General features: G+C 40.3%; 1 protein-coding gene across 2 annotated transcripts in view; it reads left to right on the forward strand.

Moving 5' to 3' along the window:
- Positions 1–13,385, forward strand: part of LOC125644196 (trifunctional purine biosynthetic protein adenosine-3) — a 63,579-nt gene that overhangs the window by 15,106 nt on the left and 35,088 nt on the right. For both annotated transcript variants that reach the window (XM_048867804.2, XM_048867810.2), the window contains exons 4-9: positions 448–622; positions 1,589–1,700; positions 6,260–6,328; positions 7,793–7,918; positions 8,771–8,858; positions 9,489–9,574. In XM_048867804.2, coding sequence (XP_048723761.1) covers positions 448–622; positions 1,589–1,700; positions 6,260–6,328; positions 7,793–7,918; positions 8,771–8,858; positions 9,489–9,574 — 656 coding nt within the window. The remainder of the gene's footprint in view (positions 1–447; positions 623–1,588; positions 1,701–6,259; positions 6,329–7,792; positions 7,919–8,770; positions 8,859–9,488; positions 9,575–13,385) is intronic.

Genomic DNA, 13,385 nt, shown 5'->3' on the forward strand with positions numbered 1-13,385 from the left:
CTGACTGATTTGCAAGTCAGCACATAGAGACTTATCTATAGAATTTATAAGTTTTCAGTTTGATTCTCTCACATCATCAAAAATTGCCACCTCTTGCGATTATTCTCCCCCAATTATTACCATGGAGTTTTCGGGCTCTAATAAGGCGGGAAAGGAGTTGTACCTGTTAAAGTGGTGTTATTGCAGTTACATGCTGCAACAAATTCTGACCCAGGAGTCCCAAAGCCCAGATCGTCCCCTGCTAGTTACGGCAAACACTGCCCTTGAGATCCATGGGGTAAAATGGCCACAATCCCATGATGTATCCTATACATGGCACAGTGTTTGTAGCTGTTACTAACTAATATGTCAAAGTGGTAATACAAAGCAACAACTTTATTAACCTGTAAATCTTATAAACCACTCAGTACTGTAGTTATAATAACTCTTAAATATCTTTATTGCTAGGCATTGTTGATGACTTGACAGGAGCTGGGGTAAGATGTTTTGGTCCTACAGCAAAGGCAGCTCAGCTAGAGTCCAGTAAGAGTTTTTCTAAAGCCTTTCTGGACCGGCATGGGATCCCTACTGCAAGATGGAAAGCATTCACCAATCCGAAAGAAGCTTGTAGCTTTATTACCAGGTAAACAACCTTTCATAGTTAGTCTTTTTTTATTATCATTACAGTAATGTGTTTACAATATGTTCAGCACCTAAAGTTGGCAACCCACTAATCATTCAGTTATTCTTTTCAGTAGTGGCACAATGTCCATATATTTAAAAGACACTCCAAAAGTAACCCTGCAAAAATGGCATCAATATGAGTTCTACATTTATTTCTCTTTAATGGCAGTTCAACTGTGCTCAGATTACAAGGGAAAAGATGTGGGGGGGTTTTCTTGCCAACCATGCAAATCCAGATTGGGATCTGAAAATCATAATGGGTTCTTTCCAGTTAATGCTGTATTACTAGTAATGCAAATTTTGCAACTGAAGCTTCGTTAACAATCCTGTTGATGATCCACTACTCCAGTGGTGGATAACCTGTGGCCTGTCAGGGTAGTCTGCTGGTGGGCAGCGAGACAGTTTGTTTACATCGACCGTCCGCAGGCATGGCTGCCTGCAGCTCCCAATGGCTGGGAACGGCGAACTCCGGCCACTGGGAGCTGTGGGCAGCCATGCCTGCGGACGGTCAATGTAAACAAACTATCTCGCAGTCCGCCAGCGGATTACCCTGACGAGCTGCAGGTTGCCCACAACTGCATTAGTCAGAAGTCAGACCTGCTCGCTCAGTAACAGTATTGGTCTGCAGTGCTAACAGAAATAAAATATACTTATTTTCCCTGTCAGAAAAGTAGTGTCAGACAACAGTGGAAAGAAATGGCAACCAGAAATAGTGTAATGAAGTGGGTTGGCAGGGGAAGACACTTGATTATGTGTTTTATTCAATCAAAGTTAAATGGCTACTGTGATATGAACATATGAACTCTTATTTTCAACCTTCCAAATCTATGAAGGTAGGAGGCTTGGACTTGAAAATGCATCAGAGACTGACAGGTTATTATGGAATCCCTCAGTCATTCTCTCTCTCTTTTTTTTTTTTTTAAAGCACGGACTTCCCTGCCCTGGTTGTAAAAGCTAGTGGTCTGGCCGCTGGCAAAGGAGTAATTGTGGCTACTAACAAAGAGGGAGCCTGCAAAGCTGTGCATGAAATCATGCAGGTGAGTTGCAATGTTATGTAAATACTCATTTTGCATGAGATTTTTGTTCGTTAGTAACGATAGCAAAATGTCACAGGCATTTTTGTGTGATTTACATGGAACATACATTAGCCTAACACAACTTATAGATGCATAGAAATTTGGGGCTAAAAAGGACTTTGAAAAGTCAGCAAGTCCAGCCCCCCTATGCCAAGGCAGGACAAAATAAAACTAGACCATCCCTGATAGGTATTTGTCCAGCCTGTTCTTAGAAGCCTCCAGTGATGGGGATTTCACAACCTCCCTTGGTACCCTATTTCCGTGCTTAACTGTCCTTACACTTAGAAAGATTTTACTAATATCTAACCTAAATCTCATTCTACCTTCAGTGGACGTAGAGAACGGTTGATCACAGTCCTCTTCATAACAGCTCCTAACAATTTTCAAACTGTTATCAGGTCCCTCCTCCTCAGTCTTCTTTTCTCAAGACTAAATATGCCCAGTTTTTTAATCTTTCCCAATAGGTCAGCTTTTCTAAACCTTTTATAATTTTTGTTGCTCTTCTCCAGATTCTTTCCAACTTATCCACATCTTTCCTACAGTGTGGCATCCTGTACCGGACACAGTACTCTAGCTGAGGCCTCGCCAGTGCCAAGTAGTGAGGGACAATTACCTCCTGTGTCTTAAATTCAACACTGCTGTTAATACGCCCCAGAATATATGCCTTTTTTGCTACTGCATCACATTGTTGACTCATATTCAGTGTGATCCTCTCTAACCCCCAGATCCTTTTCAGCAGTACTACCACCTAGCCAGTTCCTCATTCTGTACTGTTGATTTTTACTTCCTAAGTGTATTACTTTGCACTTGTCTTTATTGAATTACATCTTGCTGAATTCAGGCCAATTCATCAATTTGTCAGGGTCACTTTGAATTCTAATCCTGTCCTCTGAAGTGTTTGTAAACCCCTGCTTTCCCCCCCCCCCCCCAGTTTGATGTCATCTGCAAATTTTATAAGCATACTCTCCACTCCATTATCCAAGTCATTAATGAAAATATTGAATAGTACCAGATCTCGACTGACCCCTGCAGGATCCCACTAAATGCACCATCCCAGCAAACCATTGATAACTACTCTTTTGAGTATGGTCTTTCAACCAGTTGTGGACCCACCGAATAGTAATTTAATCTAGACCACATTTCCCTGGCTTGCTTATGAGAGTCATGTAGGACTGTGTCAAAAGCTTTACTAAAATCAAGATCTATTATGTCTACTGTTTCTCCCCTATCCATTAACCCTTTCAAAGAAAGATATTAAGTTGGTTTGGCATGATTTGTTCTTCCCAAATCTGTGCTGGCTGTTCCTTATAACACTGTTATTCTCTAGGTGCTTACAAATTGATTGGTTTAATAATTTTTTCCAGGTAATTGTTTAATAATTTTTTTCAGGTATCTACCTGGTCTATATTTTCCTGGGTCCTCTTTGTCTTCCTTTTTAAATATGGGTACTAAGTATACCCTTCTCCAGTCTTCTGGGACCTCACCTGTCCTCCATGAGTTCTCAAAGATAATTGATAAGAGTTCCAATATTGCTTCAGCTAGTTCCTTAAATAACCCTAGGATGAATTTCATCAGGCCCTGATGACTTGAATACATGTAACTTACCTAAATATTCTTTAACCTGTTCCCTGTTTTGTCTTTCCCCTATTTGTTAATATTAGTTGTGTTGAGTATCTGGTCACCGTTAATCTTTTTAGCAAAGACTGAAGCAAAATAGGCATTAAACATCGCAGACTTATTGATGTAATCCGTTATTAGCTCTCCCTTACCATTAAATTGAGGACCTACATTTTCCTTGTCTTTCTCTTGCTCTGAATGTATTTAAAGGAGCTTTACTTATTCCCTTTTATGTCCCTTGCTAGGTATAACTTATTTTGTGCCTTACCCTTCCTGATTTTTGTCCCTTCGTGCTTGTGCTGTTCTTTTTTTTACTCCTCCTTGGTAATTCATCCATGTTTCTACTTTTTGTAGGAGTCCGTTTTGATTTTTCAGGTCATTAAAGAGCTCCTGATGGAGCCATATTGTCCTCTTACTATTCTTCCAATCCTTCCTTTCCATCTGGATATTTTGCAGTTGTCTTTAATATTGTCTCCATGAGAAACTACCCATTCTCCTGAACTCCTTTTCCCCCAAGATTTTCTTGCCATGGGACCTTATCCACCAGTTGTCTGAGATTATCGCTTCTCATATTGTCCTTGCACTATTTGGGTGTGTATGAATTAATACAATATTTTATTCCTTCGGGAAGCATTCTCTTTCCAGGCGCAATCTCTATGGGCATAAATAAGATCCCATTTTCATACTTGCTTCCTTATGGCTTTGCTTTTTCTTCATCCCTTTTGTGTCCCTGATATTACAGAACTGGCAGGACTCTAACTATTTACTCTAATAGTACTCCTATGATTAAACTGGCTAAGGCAAACTAAAGAAAAAGGTCCTTGAAACTGAACATGCAGCCTCAGCTATAGGTGCTGATTCAGCAAAGCACATGAGCATATGCTTAACTGTACATATGTGCTTAAATCCCAGTGGAATACCTGTAAAGCTAAGCACATAGACTCATAGAAGTGTAGGACTGGAAGGGACCTCGAGAGGTCATCTAGTTCAGAACCGTGCGCACAAGGCAGACTAGTAATAGTCCTTAAATGATTCGTGATGGGCGTTTGCCTAACATGTTCATAAAAAACCTCCAATGATAAAGATTCCACAACCTCCCTAGGCAATTTGTTCCAATGCTTAACTACATTGACAGATAGGAAGTGCTTCCTAATGTCCAACCTAAACCTCCCTTGCTCCAATTTAAGCCCATTGCTTCTTATCCTATCCTCAGAGGTTAATGAGAACAATTTTTTACCTTCCTCCTTGCAACAGCCTTTTATGTACTTGAAAACTGTTATCTTGTCCCCCCTCTGTCTGCTCTTTTCCAAATTAAACCAACTAATTTTTTTCCAACTTTCCTCATAGATCATGTTTTCTAGACCTTTAATCATTTTTGTTGCTCTCCTCTGGACTTTCTCTAATTTGTCCACATCTTTCCTGATGTGTGGCACCCAGAACTGGACACAATACTCCAGTCGAGGCCTAATCAGTGCAGAGGAGAGCAGAAGAGTTACTTCTAGTGTCTTGCCTACAACACTCCTGCTAATACATCCCAGAATGATGTTTACTTCTTTTGCAACAGTGTTACACTGTTGCATCATATTTAGCTTGTGATCCACTATTACCCCTCCATCCCTTTCCGCAGTACTCCTTCCAAGGCAGTCATTTCCCATTTTGAATTTGTGCAATTGATTGTGCCTTCCCAAGTGGAGTACTTTGCATTTGTCCTATTGAATTTCATGCTGTTTACTTCAGACCATTTTGCCAGATTTTCCAGATCATTTTGAATTTTAATCCTATCCTCCAAAGCACTTGCAACCCTTCCCAGCTTCGTATCGTCCACAAACTTTATAAGTGCCACTGTCTTAATCATTGATGAAGATACTGTACAGAACCGGACCCAGGACTGATCCCTGAGGGTCCCCACTTGATATTCCCTTCCAACTTGACTGTGAACAACTGGTAATTATTCTCTGGGGATGGTTTTCCAACTAATTATGCATCCACCTTATAGTAGCTCCATCTAGGTTGTATTTTTCTTGTTTGTTTATGAGAAGGTCATGCGAGACTGTATCAAAAGCCTTACTAAATTCAAGATATACCACATCTACTTCTTCCCTCCTATCCAGACTTGTTATCCTGTCAAAGAAAGCTATTAGGTTGGTTTGACATGATTTGTTATTAACCAATCTACGTTGGCTGTTACTTCTCACCTTATTATCTTCTAGGTGTTTGCAAATTTGATTTCTTGATTATTTGCTCCATTATCTTTCTGGGTACTGACATTAAACTGACTGGTCTATAATTCCCCTTTGTTGTCCTTATTCCCCTTTTTACAGATTGGCTCTATATTTCCCCTCTTCCAGTCCTCTGGCATCTTTCCCATCTTCCATGAGTTTTCGAAGATAATTGCTAATGTCAATTTTTTCACACCCCTGAGCAACATAAGTTATACCGACAAAAGTGGTAGTGTAGACATGGCCTCAGAGAGCCACAAAGTTGCCTTGGCAGTGCACTGCATTAATATGTGGTCAGCATGCAAACATTTCCGTGGAGCGATGTTCTCGCATTCCATTGTAATGTGTTCTGAACAAAGTGGCTTTTCTGCTCCACAAGGCTGAGAATCATTGCTCCAGTCTGAAATAATATTGGTTCAAAACATAAAACAAAAAAGGTATGCAGAATTGCCAGTCAATAACCCAAGTGGTATTAGTGTTGCGTTTATAAACTTTCAAGAGCATGTCTGTATTATGAAAAGTGGGGGGGGAGCATTCAATATTGCCAACATGTCTGATGTGGAGAATGGAAACAGAACAGATGGTTCCAGATGTATTTTTCCTTGCTGGTTTGGGAGGATTACAAAGGTTGTTTGAAATCACCTGAAATGGAGACAGAAGAAATAAAGATGATTTTTAATGCAGGATAAGACTTTTGGAGCTGCTGGGGAAACTGTTGTTGTTGAAGAACTTCTTGTAGGAGAAGAGGTTTCTGTAAGTATGCGTCTCGTCCTCTTAAGAGTTTGGGTTACTGAAGGAACATTTTAGGGACCTACTGTACCAAGTTACTTAGAAGATACTGTACAAGTAACCAGTATCAGGAATTTTTGTTAACAGTAAGGCCCCTTTACACCATTCTGGCAGTCTAGAGAAGCCTGAAACGGGCATAAATTCTAGTTCCACCCACTTTAAGGCCCCTTAACGCTGGCAGACTGGTGTATACAGGCCTAAGTGTAAATGAGAATTCAGACTCAGTTTCTAAAAGATGGAGTGGGTAACTTTGCATTAACGCTGCAACATAGGAAATCTAAGTATGGTCTTGGGTTTCTCACTCAGGGCTAAAATAGGCTTATATTAGATGAGGCACACTTGAGCTTTGGAGGGTGATGTGATATATATGAAAAATAGCCATCACTGTTTTATTGACCAGTCATAGCGGAGGCCACGTCAGTATCCTGCCTTGCCTGAAGAAAAACAGAACTGCAGATATCAGATGGTCTTCTTCTTTAGAGTGACCTGGTCTGGAACTAAGGGGAGCTTAGAGTGGTGGTTCCCTCAAGTTAAGTATGTACAAGGTGATACTCTTAATTAGCCAAAAGGACATCAGAGGATTTCAGTTCAAGAACATGAAAACTTACCTGAAAGTTCTTTGAGGGCTTCAGTAACTCAGCCAGAGGTTAGAGGTCTATTACTTGAGTGGGTGGGTGAGGTTCTGTGGCCTGCAATGTGCAAGAGGTCTGACTAGATGATGGTCCCCTCTGACCTTAGAGGCTACGAGTCTATGAAAAAGCAAAAAATAGTATTTTACTTGGTTGTCAAAAATAATCCGTCATGGGTGAGTACAATTTTGTAGAGTCTGAAATACATATGTTGTTTGGCTCTTTTTGCTTAGTGTTATAAGGGTACCCCTGCCTGCCTCTGAATGGAATTATAAAAGGTTCTTGTAAGCAGTCCTGAGTGAGCAATATTTGCAGTTGCCCAAACAGTGAGTGACAGCACTTAATTCCCAAAAGAGACTGGCAGGGGGAGCTCTCTGAAGACACTACAAAGCATGGAAGCATATGGTAGCTACGTAATTTTGAAAGTCAGTTTGTTTTTTGTGATCACAGAAGAAGGAAAAAGAATTATGGAATGCTTCCCTTCCTCAGGAGTAACCTCTGCAATGGAGCATTCCAGATGCTTTTCGCATCTGTGTGCTTCCACAGTGTCATTCTGCTGTTCCTACAGAATAACTTGTATATAAGGGTTCTATAGCACAAGTTGATATTTCTTGCGGGGGCAAAGGGGGAGAAGTGCTTAGAATGATAACGTGTGTTTTATATTACTAGGGGGGTGGAGTTTATTGCTTTTACAATCAGGTTTTATAAGCCTGAAAACTGGGTTTATGTTCACCATTTCCAGTGGTGCTAGTTTTAGTCATATACATTTGAGTATGTAACTATTCATGTTTCCTTACAGTGCTTGTGCTTCACTGATGGTGTCACTGTTGCCCCCATGCCACCAGCCCAGGATCACAAACGGTTAATGGATGGAGACCAGGGCCCAAACACTGGAGGGATGGGAGCTTATTGCCCAGCACCACAGGTGTAATATGATATTGGGAAGCTGTTTTGATGGAGTTCAATATTAAAAGTGTGGGTGTATTATTTGTTCTATCATGGAAAACAGGATTGGAGAGAGAGGGCTTCTAGCAGAGGGAGATGACAGTCTGACACAAGGGATTGTTTCACCAGGACTGATTTACTAAATGTCTCGCACTAAAGAGTGGTGTATCCTTACTGAATTACATTTTAATTGTGAAGGTGGAAGTCTGGATTTTCTGCCATATTGCATTTTGTGCCGGTGTTGTTAAATCATGGTCACCTGTACCAACTGGTTAAAGATCAATTTTTCTCTTATTTAAGTTAGAATGATTTGCCTTTGCCATATGTCTCATTATGATTTGGTCTCTCTGTTTGACCAGTAACTGTTATTTGCAAAGGGAAATACTTTACTTTCTTTTAATTGACATTCTGGTCAACTGACTTCTTTTTCCATTGTAAAGGTAAAAGTAAACCTTTTATCATAACATAACTATGCTGATTTTATTTGACAGTGATTCAGTCAGTAATGTCCTGTGTGCGTTCCAGCCTTAACTTGTCTTGACCTCCCCTTCCTGGAAACATTTATACACATACTTAACGTTATGCAAATGTGTTCCATTATGTCAAAGGGACTACTCGCATGTGTGTAAATGTTGTGGGATTGGAGTCAGTGTCAGGAGTGCTGTATGCTCTTTCTAGATATTGGCTTTGTCTTGTTGAATTTCAAGTGTGAAAGACACCTGCAATACTGCTGCACAGCTCTTAAAAGCAATGCAAAAAAAAAGAAAAAAGAAAAAAAGCACATATATGACACTAGGAAAAAATACATTAATTTCTAATAATATTTTATTAGATTTCCAAAGATTTGCTACTGAAAATCAGAGATTCTATTCTTCAGAAAGCGGTTGATGGGATGAAAGAAGAGGGCGTCCCTTACATTGGTAGGTGGAAGCTTTTGTTTTTGTTAGATGTTTGTCTTCAAACAGCAAACATAACTTACTCCCTCTTCCCGTCTTCACTCTCCCGCTATGGGCCCAGTCCAACTCCCACTGAAGTTAATGGCAGTAGTTGGACTTCTTCGAGAGCTGGATTTGGTTCCAAGGGCTTGATCCAAAGCCCACTGAAGTCAGTGGCTTCTTTCTGTTGAGTCAGATGGATCAGGCCCCAAATGAGCAAGAATGGTAAGGGCAACATTTTCTAATGTAGCTTGCAAAATTGTGTCCACAATTATTTGTGCCTGTAATGTTAACAGGGCAATCGCTCATGAGTGCAGGTAATGGAATTTCTGTGCCTCTGCACATATGAGGTAACTGCATGTCTTCATTCTATTATTTGCATCCACAAGTGATTGGATTAAAAGAACAGCAGACAAATAATTGTGGACAAAATTCTGCAGGATATTTTGGAGAATTTTTGCCCCAAATGTTTGTTTGAAGTTAAGGTTTCGAGTGAACATGGTCTGGCAGCCCCCTAATAATAGCATTGCAAATGCAACATTCATTATAAACCGTTTTGAAACAAATGGCCTGTACAGTCACTTAGACTAGTTTTAATGTGGTTTGTCATTTTAGGTGTGCTATATGCTGGATTAATGCTTACCAATGATGGGCCTAAGGTTCTAGAGTTTAATTGCAGGTTTGGTGACCCAGAATGTCAGGTGAGTGACTGAAAATAGTTCAACAGTATGGAAAAAATATCACACTTTTACCTATGCTTCTTTATTTGCACTGATTATAAATAGAGAAAACTTAACCAAAGATCGAATGCATAATTACCTAATTGTTTTAAGATTTAAAAAGAAAATTTAGATTTTGAGTTTTATATGGCAATTTCCTTCAAAGCAGTGTGAGATTAGTATTTTTCCACATTATTAATTACTATGTGTTTATGTGCCAAAAATGTTTTCAGTACTGAACAAACGACATAGTTGAGTCCCAGACCTACTCAGTTAATGATCTAGAGAATGGCATACCTTAAAGCTTGCTTTCTTTATTTTCAGTTCTAGGCATCATATATCTTAATTGCATAAGAAGTGAGTCTTTAGAAGGGATTTGAATTTACATTACAGTGTTAAAATTTTGAAGAGATACTGTCAGGTTAAATGTTATGTAGGACCAGATTGTGAACTCTTTATTCACATTGGTGAGAGATACATATGTATTCCCTTTGGCTTTACTTATATGAGTGTCGGGTCACCAATGTAAGCATTTGCTTTATTTTATAAATAGATTTTCTTGGTATTAAAAAATATTATTTTTAGTAATTTAGAGTTCATCATTAATGCGGATCGTTCAATTACATTTCACTCCGTATGGATGACATAAATAGACCAGCCACTTTCACTCTCATTCATATTCAGTCTCTAGTTAGTCTCATTTTCTGATTCTTGTGTACAATGTTTTGAGTAGCAAACACTTCAGGGGAGTGTTTACTTTGTTAAAAAATATTTATTTATGACAAAAAGAACCAGGCAGAGGAAGACGGGCTAGTGAAGGAGAAATAGAGCTCAAGAACAGGTATGTAGAGTTGGAAAACGAAGGGGCACAGCAGGTGGTCACTAAAGGTGGAAGGGCAAGGAAGAAGAGAAGAGCAGCTAGCCCTATAGGAAAAGGGGAAGAGTCAATGGAGACAACACCAAATATGAGCCCCAGGTGGATACAGGATGGGTTGAAGAGGATTACAAGGGAGAATAGGAATGGAAAGGACTTGCAGCCAGAAGGAACAGGGGAAAGACCAGAGAATCGCACCATCACTAGGAAAAAGCAGGTCTACATGATCGGGGACTCCTTACTGAGAAGAATAGCCAGGCCTGTAACCAGAGCTGATCCAGAGAGCAGAAGGGTGTGCTGTCTTCCAGGTGCTAAGATACGGGATGTGGACCTGAGATTGAAGAGGATCCTAAAGGGAGCGGGAAAGAATCCATTGATTGTCCTTCATGTGGGAACAAATAATACTGATAGATTCTCACTGGAACGTATCAAGGGAGACTATGACAAGCTGGGAAAGACACTAAAGGAAATCGAGGCTCAGGTGATCTTCAGTGGGATTCTGCCTGTTCCTAGAGAAGGGCAACAAAGGTGTGACAAGATTATAACTATCAACAGATGGCTCAGGCAGTGGTGCTATAAGGAGGGCTTTGGGATGTATGGCCACTGGGAGGCATTCATGGACAGAGGACTGTTCTCTCGGGATGGACTTCACCTGAGTATGGAAGGAAATAGACTTCTAGGATGGAGGATGGCACAACTGATTGAGAGCTTTAAATTATGAATTTGGGGGAGATGGTTAAGAGATGTCCCGGTAATCTTCACGCCGGATTTTAACATTGAGAGGGAAGAAAACAAAGTAAGAAAGGATACAGCCGTGGGTAGGAGAATGGACATAAGGAGGAAGGGCAGTGTGGATACCAGTGTAATAGGTCATACTGGCGGTAGAATGTCTGTGCCCAAATCGGGTAAAGAACGTGAGCGAAGCCAAACTGCAAAAATTAAGATGTTTGTACACTAATGCGAGGAGCCTAGGTAACAAAATGGAGGAACTAGAGCTATTGGTGCAGGAAGTGAAACCAGATATTATAGGGATAACAGAAACATGGTGGAATAGCAGTCATGACTGGACTACAGGTATTGAAGGGTATGTGCTCTTTAGGAAAGACCGAAATAAAGGCACGGGTGGTGGAGTAGCATTGTATATCAATGATGAGGTAGAATGTAAAGAAATAAGAAGCGATGGAATGGATAAGACAGAGTCTGTCTGGGCAAAAATCACATTGGGGAAGAAAACTACGAGAACCTCCCCTGGGATAGTACTTGGGGTGTGCTATAGACCGCTGGGATCTAATTTGTATATGGATAGAGCCCTCTTTAATGTTTTTAATGAAGTAAATACTAATGGGAACTGCATGATCATGGGAGACTTTATCTTCCCAGATACAGACTGGAGGACAAGTGCTAGTAATAATAATAGGGCTCAGATTTTCCTAGATATGGTAGCTGATGGATTCCTACATCAAGTAGTTGCTGAACCGACAAGAGGGGATGCCATTTTAGATTTGGTTTCGGTGAGTAGTGAGGCCCTCATAGAAGAAATGGTTGTAGGGGACAACATTGGTTCAAGTGATCATGAGCTAATTCACATACTTTGCCTCAGTCTTTAATGAGGCTAATAAGGAGCTTAGGGATAATGGTAGCATGAGGGTATGGAGGTAGATATTACCATATCCGAGGTAGAAGCGAAACTCGAACAGTTTAATGGGATTAAATCGGGGGGCCCAGATATCTTCATCCAAGAATATTAAAGGAACTGGCACATGAAATTGCAAACCCATTAGCAAGAATTTTTAATGAATCTCTAAACTCCGGGGTTGTACCGTATGACTGGAGAATTGCTAACATAGCTACTATTTTTAAGAAAGGGGAAAAAAGTGATCCGGGTAACTACAGGCCTGTTAGTTTGATATCTGTAGTATGCATGGTCTTGGAAAAAAATTTTGAAGGAGAAAGTAGCGAAGGACATTGAGGTCAATGGTAAATTGGACAAAATACAACATGGTTTTACAAAAGGTAGATTGTTCCAAACCAACCTGATCTCGTTCTTTGAGAAAGTAACAGATTTTTTAGACAAAGGAAATGCAGTGGATCTAATTTACCTAGATTTCAGTAAGGCGTTTGATATGGTGCCACATGGGGAATTATTAGTTAAATTGGAAAAGATGGGGATCAATATGAAAATTGAAAGGTGGATAAGGAATTGGTTAAAGGGGAGACTACAATGGGCCCTACTGAGAGGGGAACTGTCAGGCTGGAGGGAGGTTACCGGTGGAGTTCCTCAGGGATCGGTTTTGGGACCAATCTTATTTAATCTTTTTATTACTGACCTCGGCACAAAAAATGGGAGTGTGCTAATAAAGTTTGTGGATGAGACGAAGCTGGGAGGTATTGCCAATTTAGAGAAGGACCGGGATATCATACAGAAGGATCTGGATGATCTTGTAAACTGGAGTAATAGGATGAAATTTAATAACGAGAAGTGTACGGTCATGCATTTAGGGATTAATAAAAAAGAAATTTAATTATAAACTGGGGACAAATCAATTGGAAGTAACGGAGGAGGAGGAAGACCTTGGAGTATTGGTTGACCACAGGATGACGATGAGCCGCCAATGTGATACGGCCAAGAAAAAAGCTAATGCGGTCTTGGGATGCATCAGGCGAGGTATTTCCAGTAGAGATAAGGAGGTGTTAGTACCATTATACAAGGCACTGGTGAGACCTCATCTGGAATACTGTGTGCAGTTCTGGTCTCCCACGTTTAAGAAGGATGAATTCAAACTGTTATAGGTACAGAGAAGAGCTACTAGGATGATCCGAGGAATGGAAAACTTGTCTTGTGAAAGGAGATTCAAGGAGCTTGGCTTGTTTAGCCTAACCAAAAGAAGGTTGAGGGGAGCTATGATTGCTCTCTATAAA

The sequence above is a fragment of the Caretta caretta genome, chromosome 1, assembly GCF_965140235.1.
Source record: "Caretta caretta isolate rCarCar2 chromosome 1, rCarCar1.hap1, whole genome shotgun sequence".
Classification (NCBI taxonomy): Eukaryota; Metazoa; Chordata; order Testudines; family Cheloniidae; genus Caretta; species Caretta caretta.